General features: G+C 35.6%; 1 protein-coding gene across 1 annotated transcript in view; it reads right to left on the bottom strand.

Moving 5' to 3' along the window:
• The window catches only part of LOC150076378 (uncharacterized), a 458,875-nt gene that overhangs the window by 367,737 nt on the left and 69,136 nt on the right, over positions 1-22,002 (bottom strand). Inside the window, exon 4 of the mRNA XM_090387340.1 lies at positions 11,133-11,243. Within this exon, the coding sequence (XP_090243466.1) occupies positions 11,133-11,243 (111 nt within the window). The remainder of the gene's footprint in view (positions 1-11,132; positions 11,244-22,002) is intronic.

Below are 22,002 nucleotides of genomic sequence, written 5' to 3'. Positions count from 1 at the left end.
GCAGTATATACTGGAACTTAAGAACAAGTTTGAGATTCTACAAACTGCTCAGGACCAAGATATCAATGAGGAATATTACAACTTCCTGAAAGTGATAAAGCCCAAGAAACCTATAGGGAAACAGAAATCCAAAGAAGAAAAAATTAGTCAAGAAACACTTGTTATGATGAACCGAAGGTGAAAATGAAGAGCAAGATAAACACTGACAAGGAGAAAATTGAGTATACTGAGTTATGCAAAGCTATTAGAAAGAGACTCAGAGAGGACATAAGAAGATTTAACACAAGAAAAGTAGAACAAGCATTAAAGGAAAACAAAGGATTTAAATCAGCAGCCATGAGCAGTAATACAGAAAGACAAATGATACTGAAACTGAAGAATAGCAATGGTGTACTTATAAACAGCAGAGAAGGCATAATTCAAATAAGAGAAGACTACTATAGAGAATTATACAAGGAGCGAGGGAATGATGCCAGCAGTGGGGAAGATGGATTGCAAATTAGCAACACATACGACATACCTGATATTCTTCCTGATGAGGTAGAACATGCATTGAAGAAAATGAAGAATCAGAAAGCCCCAGGGGAAGATGAAGTTACTGTAGAGTTGTTAAAATTGGGAGAAAGAGACATAACACAAAAACTGGCAAGGCTCTTCACAAAGTGCATTAGAAAAGATGTGACGCCTAAGCAATGGAATAATGCAATCATAGTTTTGCTGCATAAGAAAGGAGATAAATCAGAAATTGGAAATTATAGACCAATTAGCTTGTTATCCCACATCAACAAGTTGTTCACAAGGGTCATTACTAACAGATTAGAAAGAATACTTGATGAGAATCAACCGAAAGAGCAAGCTGGCTTTAGGACAGGATTCTCAACTATGGATCACCTTCACGTAATATCACAGCTAATGGAGATAGCAAATGAATATAAAACACCATTATGCCTGGAATTTGTGGATTATGAAAAGGCATTTGACTCCATACAGCATAAGGCAATGTTTCGGGCACTGGAAAGACAAGGCATAGATACTCCACATATTATGATTTTGAAGAAAATATATGAGAATGCTACTTCCTTTATTAGACTAGACAAAGACAGTAGTAAATTTAAAATCGAGAAAGGAGTTCGACAAGGAGACACAATATCTCCGAAGCTGTTTACTGCTGCCCTTGAGGAAGCTTTCAGAAGATTAGATTGGTCGCTGAAAGGAGTCAATGTGAACGGAGAGTACCTAAACCATTTATAATATGCAGATGACATTGTGGTCATAAGCCACGCTCCCAAAGAATTAGAGGAAAATCTTAATCACTTAGTAAGTTAGTTAGTAATGCACAGTTAGTAAGGATTTTGGACTAAAGATGAATATGGCTAAAACAAAAGTAATGATGAACAAGTATGCCACAGAAAGGGAAATAATGATTGAAGGAGCAGTAATTGAAAAGGTGGAGTCGTATACTTATCTGGGACAAGTTATTAGCTGTAATAATGATAAATGGCTGGAAGTCAAGAGAAAAATAAATTTTGGATGGATAGCATTCAGAAAATATAGTCACATACTGAAGAGCAATATCCCAGTTTGTCTGAAACGTAAAATAATGAACCAATGTATACTCCCCACCATGACTTATGGAAGTGAAACTTGGGCACTCACCAAAAGAATGGAAGAGAAGATGAGAACTACACAGCGAAGAATGGAATGAATTATATTGGGAATCAGACTGTTAGAAAAGAAGAGAAACACATAGATTAGGCAGCAAACTCAAGTAAAGGACATTCTTATCAAAACAAAAGAACTAAAATGGTCTTGGGCAGGACACATAGCTCGAAGACATGATGACAGATGGACTAAGAAAATAACAGAATGGTACCCAAGAGGAGCTAGAAGAAAACCTGGAAGACAAAGGCGGAGATGGATAGATGAAATTCATGAGTTTTTGGGTAGTAAATGGATGGCCAGTGCTCAAAACAGAAGGAACTGGAAAGTTTCTGGAGAGGCCTTCATCCTGCAGTGGATTGAAAATGACTGATGATGATCCCTAATTCACAAAGGGAGATCAAAGAGTGACACATGTAATTACAGACCTGTTAGTTAAACTTCTGTTCCAGGGAAAATAATGGAGTGACTGGTTAAAGAAGCATTGCAGGATCATTGAGACAAGACTTCAGTTATAGTTCGGACATAGCATGGGTTTGTTAAGCGAAAGTTTTGTCTAACCAATTTTGATTGGATACTATAATGTGGTCACAATGGAATTGGATGCGAAGAATAATTTTATATCACATACAGTGGATTCCGGTTATTTGGGCCACCGGTTAATCAGAGCAGCCGTTTATTTGGGGCAAATCTTAAAAAAACAGAAACCAATCGAGAAAATAGCCAGGGTTCACTTCGCTTAATTGGGACAGCATGCTGTTTAATCGGGGCAGAGACCGCAGCATTAGAGATCACCCTAAGATTGTCTCCGACAGTACCACGTGGTTCGGTCGAAATTCTGGAGGTCATAAAATAATAAAAACAATTAGCAGTCACCTGTTTATGGGGCTTTTCTGTTAGTGAAATCTATCATAAACAGATAGTAAACCCGATCTTATTGAATTTGCAATAATACCTACAGCTGGAATTCTGTGGGTTATTATGGTGAAATGCTGTTATTTGTTATTTGGTTTTTAGGAGCATTAGCAACTAAGGCCATGTTGCTCCGATGGTGAAATGCGTTTACACTTCCATGAAATCTTCAATCATATAAAAAATTAATTTTCAGATCTTCTCTTCATTCCTATTTTTAAAGCTTTGTAACTCGTTACTCTGTTCTCACTTGCAATTTGTGTGTGCCTTGTTCTACGTTATTGATTGCTTATCTTTTTAATCGGGGATTTAATTTTAATCCCTGCCCACAAATGTCAGTAAACAGAAATGTTGACTAGTTAGTATGTACATATTACAGCACATATTAATTATTCCGATTATCACGTATTTTTTAATTGGTAAAGTAATAAAGGGTAAATTTCTGCTTAATATATCTTTACTTTATAACCTGTGGATAATATTCCTCCTATTTTTGCTAATTAGAATCGCTGTTTAATAGAATTAAAATTCAATTCACAAGCATGATCACAATGACTGGCATTTACTGCACATTGTATAGTGAACGGTACTTTACTATGGTGAGTTCGTCGTAGCATGATTTGATTGTACAGTGAGCCAATTGTAAAGAGGGAGGGTACATTGTATTTTTAACTATTTACGTGAAACTTCGGATAATTGGGGCAGCTGCTTAATCGGGCCAAAATGCACTAGTCCCGATGTGTCCCAAATAACCGGAATGGACTGTACTTGGATCTTATAAAGGCTTTTGATACTGTTGCACATGGAAGACTGCTGTACAAACTGGAGCAGTGTGGCATTAAGGGCAAGTTGCTGCTATGAATAAAGGGATGGTTGAGCGGGAGAAGACATAGAGAGTAGTAATCAATGGACACTACTCTTTGTGGACTGTTTTTAGTGGAGTCCCCAAAGGTTGTGTTGGGTGCATTTTTGTTTTCTGTATTTATTAATGATATTGATGAAGGAATATCAGGCTAAATGTCTAAGCTTGCAGACGATATGAAGGTTGGCAAGGTTGTTAATGACACTAAGGACAGTATGCTACTACGACGGGGTCTACAAAAGTTGAGCAGATGGGCTCATAGGCAGCAACTGAAGTTTAACATTGACAAATGTAAAGTACTGCATATGGGTTAGGGTAACATATCAACTGTGTGGCTGCCTCCGTAGCCGAGTGGGCAGGAGCGGGAGTGCAGTAGCACACGCTCTTTGAGTAGACCGGGGTTCAAGCCCCTGACAGCTGAATACGGTCGATCTGCCAACCCGCACTGGACCAGCGTGGCAGATTATGGTCCATTTCCCTCAGCATGAATTGTTGAGGAGGCTTTCATCCTGCAGTGGATTGATAATGGCTACAATTTACTTTTTTTTTTTTATCAACTGTGTGGTACTACACTCAGGGTGGTAGAGAATGAAAAGGACATGGGGATAATTGTGCAGTGAAGTTTTATGAGCAGTGCAGATGGTCTGCAAGAGTAGTCATTGTGTCTTGTCAATGATATACAGGAATTTTTCTAGCAGGGATAAGGAGGTGATTATCCCCTTGTATAAGGCAATGGTCAGGTGACATCTTGAGTACTAATACAGGTCTGGAGGCCTCATTTACTTGTAAAATTGTGTTCATTATATGAGTGGGTCAAAAGTATAGTGAACCAAGTTACCTCCAAATAGTATTGAAAAAAAAGCAACTTTGCATATGGGCCAATAAAAAATTGATTGTTAGATAAATTTAAAATAAATTATGTCAATATTTGTTTGAAAATAGTTATAATTATCTTCTGTCTTTGAATTTCCTAGGAATTTGAAATGTTTATCCTTAAAATATGGATTTAAACAAAAAAAAAAAAAAAAAAAAAAACAGAAATGGTTCACTTTAACTCTAATATTTTCCCACTTCCACAGAATACAAAGTCCTATTACTAACTATTTTTATTATTTAGGATTGGATAAATGAGTAATATCACTTTTTATTTTACGAATGCTGTTTAATTTAAACAAACGTACTACTGAAATTTTTCGCAAAAATCGCAATTTTTTTTTTTTTTGTGCACAAAAAAAAAAAATATATATATATATATAAATGGGTACTTTTATGTCACATAATTCATGCATAATTTGAGACTCATCTTTAGGTACTTCAGCAGATCCAGTATTCCTTTCTACCGACAACTCTTTGTAGAAACTATGATAACAAGGAGGAATATAATGCAATAACAAATCACGTCTGCTTTCTTTCTTTGTTTCCCCCCCCCCTCTTCTTTAGCACATCAATTTCTTAGAATAGCATTAAATCGCTCGATGAGTTTTTGTAAAATATTGAGAATGGACACCTTCTTTTAAACTGGAGCCATTGAAAGTTAAGCCAGTTGACAGGCTCCTTGCTAATTCTTTTTTTTTTTTTTTTTTTTTTTTTCTGTTGATTATGGCCTTTTCTAGAGGCTCTGATGATAAAAAATATTTGTGCTTAAGTTCAACTACTTTAAATGGTGGACCTTTTTTCTTTGAGTTTTTTTTATTATATTAATCCAGTTGCCAGGGCCGTATGTCAATGAATGTTTCTTACTAAATTTTTCTATAACTCCAAAATCAGTGTCATTTGGTAGGTAGGATGACCAGAAACTATGAATACTATGTCAATTGTATTGACAACCATAGAAGGATGAATCGTTGCACAACTTCAGTAAATTAAGTGCAACCTTCATATTGAGCCCTCCACAAGGATCACAATAGAGAGTAATCTTGGTGCATTGGCTAGCGTTATCTTTTAAATGCTTTGTAATAACAGTCAAGATTTCTTGAGACCCTCTTCCACCTTCTGTCTCATTTCACACATACATTACAGAGGGTCCAGATTTAATTGGGTGGACACCACAATTGTATATGTACAAATTTCTCTTGTAATAAGTGATGGATGGGTTAGCTTTGGAAAGCAAAAGTTTTTTGCAAATCAAAAGTGTAAGCATAATAATTGTCAGAAACCTTGTCAGCCTCTTTCTGTAAGTCAGTTCTGATGTCAGCTTCAGAAAGATGAAGCTGTTTTTCAGTTTGTATTTGTGCCCTAATTCCAGGATCTGCTACGATTCAAACATTATGGAGAGCTAACTGCATGGTTATAAACAAGGGGGATTTGGATCACTTTCCTGCTGAATGTCATGCAAGATGGACTTAGCCCACTGTAACAATGAACACTATCAGATGTTCTTCAGTTATAAGGAACCACTGCTCTTTATTGGCCGACTAAAGAACTAAGAACCTTTTCCACATTTTCACTGAATAATTATTGGCTTGAAGGGACTTAGTACACCTGTAACCCGACTTGAAGAAAAATTGGACTTGATTCACTATACTTCTGACCCACTCACATAATATATCTCACTATATTCCAAAAATGTTACCTACTAGTACATCATAATATTGTGCTGCAATTCACAGGCACATAAGCTTAAAAGGGTTGGGAACCTTTGATCTAGTGTAACCTATGTAACCAAAGGTAAAGGCAATGGCTTGAATCTCAGGGAAGAAGATTATAATGGAATGAGATACTTCTTGAGCTTAATTAACTGGGGATGATCATATGGTGTCAAATAGAAAAATGCTATGGGAAACATTCAGGGATTTATCCTATAATCCACAAAAGAATACTGGTGGACAAGTTCCTTAAACATTAGGTTCTAAAAATTGACCAGTGAGGTTAAGAGTTTAACTGAGTTTAACAAAAGAAAAAAGCATGGGAAAGTTACAGACAACCACTTGATTCTGAGTTGAGCATTATAACAGAATACGTAACAAAGTCAAATATGTACAGGATAAAACAGGCAAAAGCTGATTATGAGAAAGCTAGCAAAGAGAGAGCTAAGAATGGAGATTGGGAAATTCTTTTCAACCATGAACACAAAAAATAAGAGTAAATCAAATAGGTCCCTCAACTGGATTCTGTCAGACTAATAGTCAAACGTTGGCTAATAGTCAAACATATCTTGATTGACTGTCCTCACTATGAACTGTAAAACTACTTTTAACTGGATATCTAAACTTCACGAACCATTAAATTAATCACAAGTATTCTAGAAAATAACACCAACCATGATGAACTATTCTGATATTTAAAATGCATCCATCTGTATGATAGATTTTAACTGTTTTTTTAGACTAAAGACATTAAATCAATCATGAATAGGAACAATTTGGGCTAAGAGGCCCTTATGCAACTAAACAAAACAAAAAAAAAATAATAATAAATAAAATAACAACAATCCTTAACTATTCACAAAGAAATCCAGAAAGTCCAGGTGAAATGACCCATGAGTTGAATATGAAGAGGGATAAAAAAAGTTCTGTGAACAGGGTATTAATAAATTATAGAATAGATTATTTGTCTAGTTTTATGTCTTATAAAATAGCATGAAAAAATTATAATTCAATGTCTCATGCAGTTTCTGAAATTTAATTTATGTTGGTAGCTGGAAGAAGAATGTCCAGTAAATCGAGCATCATTCAGTAATCAAATTTTTGACCACAGAGTGCAGAACTTCTAAAGAAATCCATACAAGAATGACTAGAATGTTTAGGGAAGAACAACCTTCAGTTAAAGATGATCCAAGGTCTAGTCAGCCATCTGAAGCAACCAATCTGAAACAAATGCCATCGCTGAAGCAAAATTTTAGAAAGCAGAAGAATTAGTTTCTAAAAAAAAAAAAAAAAGTACAGTCAGTCCTCACATAACACGCATTAACACTATACAAATTCGATAATACACGATTCGGCTTTGCATTTACAAGAAATGGCAGTCGAACGCAGCGGAATCACAACAGCTGAATGCAACAGCAACACTTGCTGCGTTGTTTATTCAGTTGCTACATATGCACTGCTTCGTTTGGGTGTATCAAACGTATCTCCTTATTTTTGTTCTTTTTATACCGTAATTGTGCTTTATTCCCTAAAAATGAGTAAAATACTTGAAAATGGTGTGAAAAGGAAGTGTGCTGGTGAAGATACTGCAAGTTATGAGAGAAAAAGAAAAGCGGCTAAGGCAATGAAAGCCAACATGAGAACCATGGCAAACTACGGGAACTTGCCGGACAAAATGGTTTGCTGCTACTGCAATTTCTCCCTGCATTCTCGGTAAACAGATAGTGCATGTTATCAGTAGTGGCAGACGAAGTTAGGAAACCTTATTTCCTAACTTAACCTTTGAGGTTAGGAAATAACATAACCTAACCACTGAGAACAATTAGAAAGAATGCAGAGAAAATAAAAGCAACTTTTATAGCAGGAACAACTGTAGCAAAGACATTAGATCAAGACACAAAGAATTGGAAGAGATGGAACGTCTGTTATCTGTTTGGATAGAAGATCAAAGAAGAGATCAGGAACAAGTTTTCTTATGATAAAAACAAAAGCATTAACGATATTTTATCACGCAAAGATTGTAATAAAATACTTACGTATTTAATTATGATTATTTATTGCGTTTCATAATATTTTGATTAAAAATGTGTGTTCAATCTTGGATGGTCAGCACCTAACCCTATTTATCCCATAAGGCCTGTTATTCATATTGCACGAGGGTTTCTTGGAACACAACTACTGTGTTATATGAGGACTGACTGTACTTATTATTCCAATGAAAGCATTTTTAACAATAATACACTGAACATTTAGAAATGTCCAAAGTTTGTTCAAGATGGGTTCCCAGAAACCTTCCCATTCACAACAAAGGGTAGAGTTTTTTTTTTTTTTTTTTATGTAAACCACAAACACAAGAGGTGTTAGAATCTATAGTACTCAGTATCGTACTTGGGTTGGAGGTTGAGAAGACGAAAGAAGATATTTGTTGACATTGGACTTGAACTTCTGTAGACTGCAATTTTTAGGAAATAAGTATGAAGGAAGGTTGTTCCAGAAAACGGCAGTTCAATGAATAAACAAGGAAGATGAAAATTTGGTTCTGTGAGTTTGAAGTTGGACAGTAAATGGATGTTGGCTGGTGGCAGCATGTGTTCGGACTGTTTTGAAAGAGACAGCAGGAATTATAGAAGCTAATTCAGAAGAACAGTGCCCATGGAAGTATCTGTAGAAGAAGCATGCAGCAGAAACAGTACGTCTATGAGTCAGCGAGTGCAGAGACTTTAGAGATGAGTCATTAATTAACCTAACTGCCCTCTTCTGAATGGAATCAAGAAGCCTGAGAGAGGTTTTGGGGGCACCACCCAGATGTGGGAACAATATTCCATGGCAGGGCGGATTTGCAATTTATACAAAGTGAGCAGCTGTTTGGAAGAAAAGTAATGCCAAGAATGAAAGAGAAAACCAAGTTTTTTAGATGCAGAGGAAGCAATATTTGTAATGTGCTTGTGCCAAGAGAGATTAGAAGTCAGGGTAATCCCCAAAAGAGATATATCATTTTGCCTAGAAATCGGAGTATCACTAAAGATAAGCATAGGAGCAGAAGAATCCTTTTTGCGAGATATAAGACAAGACTGAGTTTTAGAAGGGTTGAAATCAACTAAGTTGTCTTTGCCCCAATGGAGAATTACCCGAAGATCAGCATTTAAGGAATTGGTAGCAGGTTTTCGAGAAGTTGAAGCTGATTGAGCAGGACAATGTTTCTCAAAATGGAAAGTGGAATGCAATGTGCTATCATCGGCAAAACTATGGATAGGATTTCCAGTCGATGGAAGAAGGTCATTAATATACAAGAGGAAAAGAGTGGGGGAAAGAACTGAACCTTGGGGGACACCGGCATTAGTGCAGAAGTTAGAAGACAGAGAGCCATCTACCATCACCCTCAGTGAGCGATCAGAGAGAAAACTGGATAACCAATTAGTAAAAACAGTTGGCAAACCATAAGATGGAAGCTTGTTTAGAAGACCTTTATGCCAAACACGATCGAAAGCCTTTGAGATGTCAAGAGTCAGCAAAAAAGAATTTAAAGTTTATTCTTGCTAATCCAGATAGATTTTTATCCCATTTAGTGACTGGCAATGAAACTTGGCCACATATTTATGATCCTGAATAAAAATTAGAAAGCATGCAATGGAAGCAGAAGGGACCTCCAACTCTGAGAAAGAGTTGAAGCCAATCATTAGCTGGAAAAGTTTTGGCCTCAATTTTCTGGATACAAAAGGATTATTATTAACTGATTACCTTGCACCTAAAACCACAATAACAAGGGAATATTATTGCCAGCCTTGTGCCAAAGTTAAAAACTGCAATTCGGGAAAAAAAGACAAGTAAAGTTGGGTTATTAGGTTTTGCTTCTCCATGATAATGCACCTCTGCACAAAGCTTGGGTTGCACATGCTAAAATTCATGAATGTGGAGATATGGTCCTTAGTGACTATTATATGTTCAGAAACTTCAAGTCTCATCTTTGTAGAACTCATTTTAAAGATGAAGAAGAGCTAAGAGCAGCAGGGGAAGCCCAGTTTGATGCCCAACCTGAAGAATTCTTTTTTGAAGAATTAAACTCTTTGCAGATTAAATATAATAAGCATATTAAACTTCAGGGTAAATACATTGCAAAATAAAAAATGTAATTTTATACTCTATTCTAAAGGTTTTTGACCACCCACTATAGATATTTCTCATGCATCTACAATGCTGTGTGAGCAGAGCTGTTCTTATTTTTATGATGATTTTATTTTGAATACCAGGGTAACTTGGAACTTAGACAGGAGAATTGCACTTTGTCAAATATAACCCTAATTGTGGAATTAATTTTCCACTTTTGTTTCATTGTAATTGGCATTCTTGTTTTCATAACAGTTTTGGAGACAACCATGTTTTTCTTTTTGACAAAGTACTTTAGATTCTGGAGAAATGCCAAGTTGATCTGTAATAAATGTTTAATTTGCTGGATTCCTCGTTAGAACAGTAATAATAATAAAAAAAATTTAAAAAAAGAAGAAACCTTATCAGAAAAACAGTTTACAGGCCTGAAATGTTTGAAATTAAATAGCATATCGTTTATAGTTACAAATGAGCAGAATTTTAAATCTTTTCTACCTATTACAAAAACAGTGAGTGGTGCACTCTACACAGAGTGCTCTTGTTCGTGCAATCTTTTTGATGGGCCAGCCTGAAGGTATCCTATAGGGCAAACAGCTAGTTTCCCTGCAGTAATATTTCTCTAAAATAATTTGATGTGATTTAGGCACTTTGCCACAGAGGGCTTCAACTGTATTTTTATATTTCATACAAAGAAGTACTTATTCAAAATTGCTGTTTTTAACTGTTTATTATTTTTTAAGAATACTGGATAACTCTAGCTCACTTAACTCAAGTTCAGTTTTCCATTTCAAGTAAATGGAGTCTTATTCTTGCTTGATACAAATCACCGAGGCATAAAAACAAGGTTACCTAATCAGACTTTTTCTTTGTTACACCATGATATTCTGTTCTTGTAAAAGCGTTTCTCAACATTTTCTGACTGATAATTGCAACCCTCCACACCATGCCAATTGAATGTAAATAAATGAAGGAAATATTGTTAGAAAAGTTAATAATAAAAAACTACTTACATTTTAACTTCTGATATATATAAAGTGGCTTTATAACATCACCAGGGCGATCTAAGACTCTCTTCATATGCTTCTGCAGCTCACACATCATACAGAAACCAACAATTTTACCTAACAATAACAACAAAAAAAAAAAAGAACCCTTTGAAATCATTTAGATCCATTTCAGGTCTAAAACAATTAACTGCAATGTATGAGGTCTGTTCAAAAATGTCTGGACTGCTATGATATAGTGATAATAAGCATACTACAGGGTGAGCAGTCACCACCAAATACAGAGGATGCGGAAAGGTCAGGGAATGACCACCGCATATTCCGGAGCAATGTGGCCTTAGTTGCTAATGCTCCTAAAAACCAAATAACTAAATAACTAACAGGATGAGCAACTTAATCCCACTTCGAAACAGCGTCCTTCTGAAGCAATGCATTTAGCCATTATTTTATCTTTTGAAAGAACTTCTAAATATAGAACCTATCTCAAAATCACCGAAAGTTGGGCCATCATATTAAATCTTTACTGCTTGTCATCAAATCAATGTCCTTTCAGGGTTTTTTTTTTTTTTTTAGCAAAGAAGTGAGTTGATGGACTAAAGTGATTCCATGCGTGGCCAAAAAAACTATAGTGGTAGTAACAAATGCAACAGCATATTACAGTTGAGAAGCAACCAGTTTTTGGAGTTCCATTTTCCCAATCTTCTTCAAATTGTGTCACAAAGGCACCTCAGAACTCTTTATACGTAAAACTCTTTATTAAATGTTTGTCTCTCGGGGCATATTCATGAATGGACAACATTGTCAGTCAAAAATGCTAGCAATATGAGCATCATTTTGCTTCCTCCAAGATTTTGAGGAGCAAGAGATCATATGAATTTTAAAACCTGGTAAACTTTGTTATCCTGTAATGTAGAGCTATTTAATTAAAAAACTGAAGCCACAAATGTGTGTGCGCGCGCACGGGGGTGTGTGTGTGTGTCTGTGTGTGAGAGAGAGAGAGAGAGAGAGAGAGAGAGAGACAGATTGGGGGGTATGGCAATAAAGTTCTGTTCATTATACCAGAATGTTCCGTTCATTATACCAGAATATGCTGTTCATTATACCAGAATGGTATAATGAACAGAATGCAAAGTGAAGGAATTCAAAAATAGTTTTATTTCTATTCAAAATAATCACCACCTGGTTAAACGCACTTATTACACCATTTTAAAAGTTACTGAAAAGAGTCAGCAAAGGCATTGAAAGAGATGATGTTCAGTTCAGTGGTTACGTTTTTTTTATATGTCCCTAATATTCTGAAATCTCTTTCCTTTGAGGGCAGTTTTCACAGGAAAGAGGAAAAAGTTGGCTGTGTGCAAGATTGAAATAGCAGGTGGATGGTTAATCTGTACAATGCCATGTCAGGTTTCATTCTGAGGGTCAAACCACAATCTCTTGCAACAATTTCCCAAAATAATTTCTTAAACAAACATAGTGTATACAATTATACAACTTAGTAAGTTTTATACAATTCAATTAGTGTTAACAGCCCACCTTATTATAAATGCTATAATTTGAAAATAAACCCTTCTTTTGTTACATTTTTCTCTTAATGTCTTGGGGACACTTTACTCTCTGTAGCAACAGGCTCATGTTCATTTCAGAGATGACTTTCATTAGACACAAATTTACCTAAAATTATTATGGACAGTGATGTTATTATTAGCCATATTGTGCAGGGAAGCCTGAGGCTTATGCTACACCAGCAGAAAAAAATTCCCGAGTTACCGTGCATGTGCGTGAGGGAGGGAGGGAGGGAGAGAGAGAGAGAGAGAGAGAGAGAGAGAGAGAGAGAGAGAGAAATAGAAAGAAATCACCAAGAAAGAGAAGAATGATGATATCCAGCTCAGGACCCTGGGTGTGCCAAGCCCATACTCACCAGATGTGAGCCCCTGATGTTGTTTTTCTAAAATGAGTTTAAAACAAGTCTGTCACTGTTACAGGAGGAAACAAAACAGAAAATAACTTGGAGAAGCATTTAATATTAATTTGTTTAAACATCTCACAAACAACTGAAAAATAACCCTACTCCTTTCTCTAACATGTTACAGTTTCATACAACACATAAGTATATCACGAATATTATACAATAATAACGATATATATATATATATATATATATATATATATATATATATATATATATATACACTCACAGGAACTCCCCGACTCACGTATTACTTGACTTAATGTATTACATGAGTTGGGGAGTGAGTCAGGGAGTAAATTTACATAAAGGCAAATTTGCCTTTATGTAAATTTTTGCTAGCCGGTGCAAACTGAATAAAATATGGAAACGTATTTTGCATCTATAAGGATATATGGAGGTATTGTGAAAATATTGTAATGTGAACCCAATAACACATTGTGTTCTTTTTTGGTAATTCGTTCCAAGACCTCGGAAGTTGAAATTTTCACTATATAACTAAGCTACTTATCTCTCTAAAAGATCATTTTTATAATGGAAATTGAACTACAATTTCATCGTTATCATATGTTCCCGTTATAAGAATCAATTTTGAACGCTTTTGTGATGTTTCTGGAGGTCACGAGCAAAAAATAATAAAAACAATTTGTACTTTTCTGTTTATTGGGCTTTTCTGTTAGCACAAATTACAAAACGGGTAGTAAACTCTACCTTATTGCCTTTGCAATAATACTGATAACTGGAATTCTGTGGGTTTTTACGTTACGTTATTATGGTGAAATGAGTTCCCCTTCACTGAAATCTTCAATCATAAAAAAAAAAACAAATTTTCAGAAACTTCTCTTCATTCCTATTTACGTATTACAATGATGAAGGGAAAGGGACCAATGGAAAGTGCAAGGGCTGGCAGTGATAGGAAACGAAACAAAATTGATTTAGAAATCAAGATGATTAATTAAGAAGTACGAAGAAGGTCAAAGTTTGTCATCTATTGCATGGAATTAGGTCTCGGTGCTTCAACAGTGAATACTATTTTAAGGGACACTGCACTTATAAAAGAACATGTCAAAGGATCAACACACTTAAGATTAACAGTGATCACAGAACAGTGTTCAGGTGCTATATTGAAGACGGAACAGCTGTTGGAAAATCAAATTCAGAAGCAAGAGCCCCTGAGTCCAATGGCCATTCAAGCAAAAGCAAGAAGTATTTATGAAAATATTAAGGATAAGTACGGAAAACTCCCAAGCCAAGTTTGGGGCAAGCAACGGGTGGTTTAATAGGTTCAAGCATCGTGCTGGTTTCCAAAACATTAAAGTATGCGGTGAAATCACCAATGCCGATTCTGCAGCTGCAGAGAAATTTTGTGATGTGTTGGAAAAAATTAATAAAGGTGGCTATTTAATGCAGCAAATTTTTAACGTTGACGACAGACTGCTCTGTATTGGAAAAAAATGCCGGATTGAACATACATTGCCAAAGAGGAAAAGAAAATGCCAGGTTTCAAGGCTTCAAAAGAAACGCTCTTGCTTGGAGCTAATACAGCGGGGACTACAGATTAATACCACTTCTTGTGTACCATTCTGGAAATCCTTGTGCATTTAAGGGCATCAATAAAGCCACCCTACCCATGCATTTCTGATCGAACCAGAGAGCATGGATAACAATATATCTCTTTGAGGGTTGGTTTAAATGCTGCTTCATTCCTGATGTTGAAAAATATTGTAAAGACAACGACGTTCCTTTCAAGATTTTGCTTCTATTAGATAATGCTCCTGGACATCCTATGCACCTAGATGATTTCAATTCGTCATCAAACACGACTTCACTCATGCAACCTATGGATCAGGGTGTTATTTCAAATTTAAAAGCATACTATTTATGCAAAACATTTTCTCAGGCATTGTCTGCAGTAGATGGTGAGAAAAGTTTTACGTTAAGAGACTTTTCGAAATCTCAATATTTACCACGCCATCTTAAACATTAATAATGCCTGGGTGGAAATTACTAAAAGTTGTTTAAATGGGGCATGGTAGAAAATATGCCGCCGGCACATAAAAGGCTTCGAAGGGTTTGAAAAAATGAATCATATGAAGAGGTTACAGATAAGACTGTAAAGGTTGCTGAGCTACTTCAGTTTTGGAAGTTGTTGCCAAAGACATGCAGGAGTTAATAGAGGAAGAAGAGAAGGAATTATCTAACGAAGAACTCAACAATAATAATAATAGCAATAAGAGCTTAACTGATGGTATTCACCTCAACTGATCTACTTAGTTACATGGTATTAAAGTGGAAATGAAGTTTAAAATAAGTTAAAATAAATAAAGACGGAATTGTTAAAAATCTGTAATTAAAATTTGCTCAAGGAAGAAGAAGGGCCCTACCTCGTCCCTGGTTGTCATTTATAAAATATTAATATGAGAATAAGGTGAAGCCAATAGTCACAACGAGCGACTTTTGTGAAAAACGTCTTCGGTTGGCAATGATAGGAGCAAAAGGATTATGTATTTAAAGAATTCCTATGTTCCCATAGGAATTTCAAGAATTGTGGGAACTTTACGTGCGTAAGGTTCCAGCCCGGTGAAAGGTTGGTTGGAAGTTTCATGTTTAGAACGCTAAATTTAGTGTTATAGCGACACCATTCTATGACAAGTGCCTCGTGCTGGAAGATTTTATAACTAGATCCTAATTTAATAATTATGATGGCTGAATCGATTAGGGGATTGTGGTTGTGTACTTTCGGTGCCAGCTTGATTAGTTCTGAAACTATTATGGTGGTAATAAGCACTTGTATTGGAAGTTTTTGTGGTGCCATATTTTGTGGTTGTGCTCCCGATGTAGCATGCGTTACAACTGGATTGACATTTAATTAAATATATAACGTTGTTGCTGTTGCTTATTAGATATTCGCGTGTCTCTTTATTTGTATTAAACATGATCCCTAATTTATTATATAAAGTAAATATTAACGTTATGTCTGTATTGGCAAACACTTGGCGAAGCTGTCTGGCGAGTCCTCTGTAATAAGGGAGGACAATGTGTGCATTTTGTTTGTTGTTCTGGTTGGTGCTATGATTATGTGGGTTACTGACATTATTTCTTGCGACAGAAATTGTGTGTTGAATTAGATGTGAAGAGTATTTCCTAGCTATGAATTTCTTTTTAAGATATTGTAGTTCGGTGGATAAATCGTCCTGCAAAGAACTAAACTTAATGGCATTGTAGATTTGATTGTAGAGAACGGACTTTTTTGTACTGAGTGGGTGATGCGATTGAAAATGTAAATATTTTCCTGTGTGTGTGTGTGTGTCTTTTCTATAAATTTTGGTTAGCCTGGTGCCCATTTTATATATTGTGAGGTTAAGGAAGTTGATTTTATTGTCAGTTTCTATTTCAAGGGTATATTTTAATCTTTCATGTATTGTATTGAATTTAATAAAAAGATTATCAATGATGGCTCTGTTTCCTATTATTAACACGTCGTCCACATGTAGAGCTTAATACCCAAAGGAAAAGGTTGGAATACTTGGTTTTCGATTGTGGCTAAGTAGATTTTTGAAGGGAGCTGAAATTCCTAATCCCATGGGGAGACCAAATATTTGGTCTTGAAAATGGAAGTGCCTAGCTTCAAGTAATACCGAGGTGAGTTCTAAAATGCTGTTGATGTTAAAGGAAGTGCGTTTAGCTAAAGTGCTGTTTGTCGTAGGAGTTCACGTAAGGACTGTAATGTAAAGGGTTGGTGTATAAAGAAACAACATCGAAGGAGACTAGGATGTCTTCCCCAGAAATTATGGTGGTGTTTATATATTCAAAAGCTTGATTGGTGTTGCTACCTCTAAATTTTGAAAATCCGATAAGGTGTAATATAATTTTAACCAAAAAGGTGGATAGGTTGGCAAAAGCAGATTTGCTGAAAGAAACTATTGGCCGTAGGGGGTGGCCAGGTTTGTGTAATTTAGTAATGCAGGTTGATTTCTTTATCAGATCTTAATCTTCTCAAAATATCATCAAGTTTGTTCTTTAATCTGGAGATGTTATATGTATTGTCAACTTTGTAGGTATCTTTGTCAGAGAGAATTTGTCACATTTTATTGATATAAGCACTTTTATCTAAAATTGTGAGAGTATCTCCTTTGTCGGCTTTTTGTATGATAATGTTTGGGTTTTTTCGTAATTTATATGTTTGATCATATTGGGTTATGGTACCAGTCGTGAACTAATAATAATGTTAGTTTCATGCATAATCCACCATTTATCTAGGTGATTGGTGGATTATTCATGAAACCAACATTATTATTAATTCACGACTGGTACCACAACCCAATATGACCAAACAACAGCTATTAAACATATATAAATTAAGAAAAAACCCAAACATTATTGTACAAAAAGCCGACAAATGACATACTATCACAATTTTAGATAAATGTGCTTATATCAATAAAATGCAACAAATCCTCTCTGACAAAGATACCTACAAAGTTGACAACACGTATAACATCTCCAGATTAAAGAACAAACTTGATGGTATTTTGAGAAGATTAAGATCTGATAAAGAAATCAACCTGCACACACTACAACAAATTGGCATATGCAGTAACATCTTTCCACCATGTTCGGCATTACTAAATTACACAAACCTGGCCATCCCCTATGGCCAATAGTTTCTTTCAGCAAATCCGCTTTTGCCAACTTATCCACCTTTTTGGTTAAATTTATATCACCCCTTATGGGATTTTCAAAATTTAGAGTTAGCAAACACCAATCAAACTTTTGAATATATAAACACCACCATAATTTCTGGGGAAGACATCCTAGCCTCCTTCGATATCATTTCTTTATACACCAATGTACATTTACCTTTTATATTACAATCCTTACATGAACTCCTAATGACAGACAGCACTTTAGCTAAAAGCACTTCCCTTAACATCGACAGCATTTTAGAACTCACCTTGATATTACTTGAAGCTAGGCACTTCCGTTTTCAAGACCAAATATTTGGTCTCCCCATGGGATTAGGAATTTCAGCTCCCTTATCAGAAATCTGCTTAGCCATGATCGAAAACCAAGTACTCCAACCTTTGCCTTCGGGTATTAAGCTCTACATGTGATATGTGGACAACATGTTATTAATAGTAAACAGAGCCATCATTGATAATCTTTTTATTAAATTCAATACAATTTCAATACATGAAAGATTAAAATATAACCTTGAAATAGAAACTGACAATAAAATCAACTTCCTTAACATCACAATATATAAAATAGGCACCGGGCAAGGAACCAAAATTTATAGAAAACACAAACACACAGGAAAATATTTGCATTTTCAATCGCATCATCCACTCAGTACAAAAAAGTCTGTTCTCTACAATCAAATCTACAATGCCATTAAGTTTAGTTTGTTTCTTATTTGGTTTTTAGGAGCATTAGCAACTAATGCCATATTACTCCAGGGATATGCGGTAGTCATTCCCTGACCTTTCCGCATCCTCCATATTTGGTGGGCACAGGCTCGAACCCCACTCTAATCAAGAAGCGTGTGCTACACACTGCTGCTCCTGCCCACCTGGCTAAGGAGGCACCTTAAGTTTAGTTCTTCGCAGGACGATTTATCCACCAAACTACAATAGCTTACAAAGAAATTCATAGCTAGGAAATACCCTTCACATCTAATTCAACACACAATTTCTGTTGCATGAAATAATGTCAATAACCCACATGATCATAGCACCAACCAAAACAACAAACAAAACGCACACATTGTCCTCCCTTATTACAGAGGACTCGCCAGACAGCTTCGCCAAGTGTTTGCCAATACAGACATAACGTTAATATTTACTTTCTATAATAAATTAGGGATCATGTTTAACACATTTAAAGAGACACACGAATATCCAATAAGTGACAGCAACAATGTTATATATTTAATTAAATGTCAATCCGGTTGTAATGCATGCTACATCGGGAGCACTACCGCAAAATATGGCACCACAAAAACTTCCAATACACGTGCTTATTACCACCATAATAGCTTCAGAACTAATCAAGCTGGCACCGAACTTACACAACGCGTGCACTCTCACAACCACAATCCCCTAATCGATTGAGCCATCGCAATTATTAAATTAGGATCTTGTTATAAAATCTTCCAGCACGAGGCACTTGTCATAGAATGGTGTCGCCATAACACTAAATTTAACATTCTAAACACGAAACTTCCAACCCACCTTTCACCGGTCTGGAACCTTACGCACATAAAGTTCCCACAATTCTTGAAATTCCTATGGGAACATAGGAATTCTTTAAATACATAATCCCTTTTCTCCTGTCATTGCCAACCGAAGACGTTTTTCACAAAAGTCGCTCGTTGTGACTATTGGCTTCACCTTATTCTCATATTAATATTTTATAAATGACAACCAGGGACGAGGTAGTGCACTTCTTCTTCCTTGAGCAAATTTTAATTACAGATTTTTAACAATTCCGTCTTTATTTATTTTAACTTATTTTAAACTTCATTTCCACTTCAATATCATATAACTAAGTAGATCAGTTGAGGTGAATACCATCAGTTAAGCTCTTATTGCTATTATTATTATTAAGTCGATTACATAACGGTACATTAAAGAAGCTCTATAAATCAGCTAACTAACAAAGAACTTGTTGACTTGCAGGCAGCAATAGTGAAACAAGAAAATGCTGACAAAGCGCAAGATGAACCAAATGAGGAGCCAAGACGTTTCATCACCAGAGAGATGGCAATGACAAGGTTTGAGAAGATGGATCCTGACAGCGAACGATTCTTAAAAGTTAACAGAAGACTGAATGATATGCTTGCTTACTACAAATAAATCTATGATGAAAAGAAAAAACCACCATCCAGTGTTCCATTAATATGTTATTTCTTAAGGTCAAGCAGCTGACCCCTTCTAAATCTCCACAGCTCTCAACCTCCACAGTGGCATACTTATCAGCTGAAGACGTCGATTCTGGCAACGATGGTCGAGAGGCAAAACATACTGATGTTATGCCTGTCTCCTCTCTTGTTTAGTAATTTTATAATTTTGAAATTTTTTAAATTGCACACTTTTGTAATTTTTTCTGAGCATGAGATAAAAAATTGAATAAATACAATAAATTATTCTATTCACATGTTCGTTGAACATTTCTTTTTTGATTATCAATTCAGCGAGCACAGTTGTGAGTTCTGCAAATTCTGACTTACATAGAGTTCCACGGAATGCAACCCTTACATTAATCGGGGAGTGGCTGTATATTATAGTAAGATTTGTGAATATTACTATAACATACGTGTATTATATATATTATAGTGTAGTATTAGCAGTGGAAGGCATGCAGCCCTCTTTTCAGCACACAAACTAACAGCCCATTCTCAGTCACCTCTTTTAATATACTTTTACTGCTCCATTTTTTTAGGCCTAACGAAGATATTATTGTCTGTCAGACAATAATACCCCTGTTAAGCATGTGGGATTCTAAAGGAATCCCACATGTTTTTAAGTTGGTCAAAAGAACATGCAGAATATTGTACTGTGTAGAGTCACTTTTCCATCTTCCAGCACTACACCACACACACTTTAAATAAAAACAGAAGAATGAAAAAGACCTAGGGGTTGTATGAAGTTTGTTCAAAAAGTATCCAGCTTATGCTTACTAGTCAAGGTTAAGACAACAGAATGCACTGCAATCAAGGGTAACATGTTTAGACATTTCCCATCCTTACTTTCACAGAATAAGCTGCTCACTCATTTTTGCCAATATGTGTTCACATCTCACTGCATTTCAAAATGATGAGTGCACTGATTAACATGATTGTTAAATTTTGCTTTAAAATCAGAAAACCTGTAAGTGAAACAGTTCACCTTCTTAAAATAGGATATGAGGACTCTGAATTCTGGATCCATCACCCAAACTAAAAAAGTGCAGCCGTGCATAGCAAAACGAAGGTCATTACTAGCAGTTTCTTGGCTTTGGAGTTTTGTTTTTTTAACACGAATAAGTTCCACAGAGCCAAATAATTAATAAAGAGTTCTACATTGCAGTTTCAAGACTCCTCATGATGTGGTTCCAAAATAAAGACACGAAAAGTGGAACTCTATAGATTAGTTATTGCTTCAGCCCAATAACATGTCTCCACATTCATCACTACTTGTACTGAGTATTCCCCCCTCTTTAACTAGGGGGATAAACTCTGGCAAGACGTTCATTTGATAATATACAATATGACAGCTCAACTTTGGAAATTTCGAATAATTTCCATAAGTGTGGAATTTTTGCTGCGCTGACTAGTTCAGACCACAGCACACTAGTTCCCTGGTACTCTAATTCATGTTTGTTATGTGCAGTACGGCGTCAAAAATCCGAACATCAATAATTTGAAACATCAATAATCTAAACAAGCCAGAATTTAATTTTTTTTTTATGCTCGTGCCATAAAATAATTAGAGGCGCTGGTTATTGTGATTGCGTTTACATTAATTGAATTTTTATTCGCTTCATGCAAACTTGAATTGGAACGGCAATTCTAATAAGTGGAAATCGGAGGAATATTATCCACACACTATAAAAATGAAGATATAAAAGCACAAATTTAATCTTTTATTACCTTACCAATTAACAAAATTAAATGATACAGGAAAATCGACAAATAAACTGAATGTTTATTTGTCGGGCAATCAACAAATGATCAATAAACTGAATGCTATCCAAGCCAACTACACTTGCTGAAAAGAGTGAGAAATCTGCCAGCAAAGAAACGAAGTTTGAAAATGGCACAGCAAAAAATAAGTAATTATTTTAGTTAAAGGGCTATACATATGTGTTATTGTGGCTGAAAAGTTCCAATTGTACCTATGAATGAAAGAAAATACATAAATACAACTT

This window comes from Mastigoproctus giganteus, chromosome 13 (assembly GCF_048544385.1).
Source record: "Mastigoproctus giganteus isolate SK-2022 chromosome 13, ASM4854438v1, whole genome shotgun sequence".
Lineage (NCBI taxonomy): Eukaryota > Metazoa > Arthropoda > Arachnida > Uropygi > Thelyphonidae > Mastigoproctus > Mastigoproctus giganteus.
Note: the sequence above shows the minus strand (reverse complement) of the source record. Positions and strands in the feature narration are given on the sequence as shown.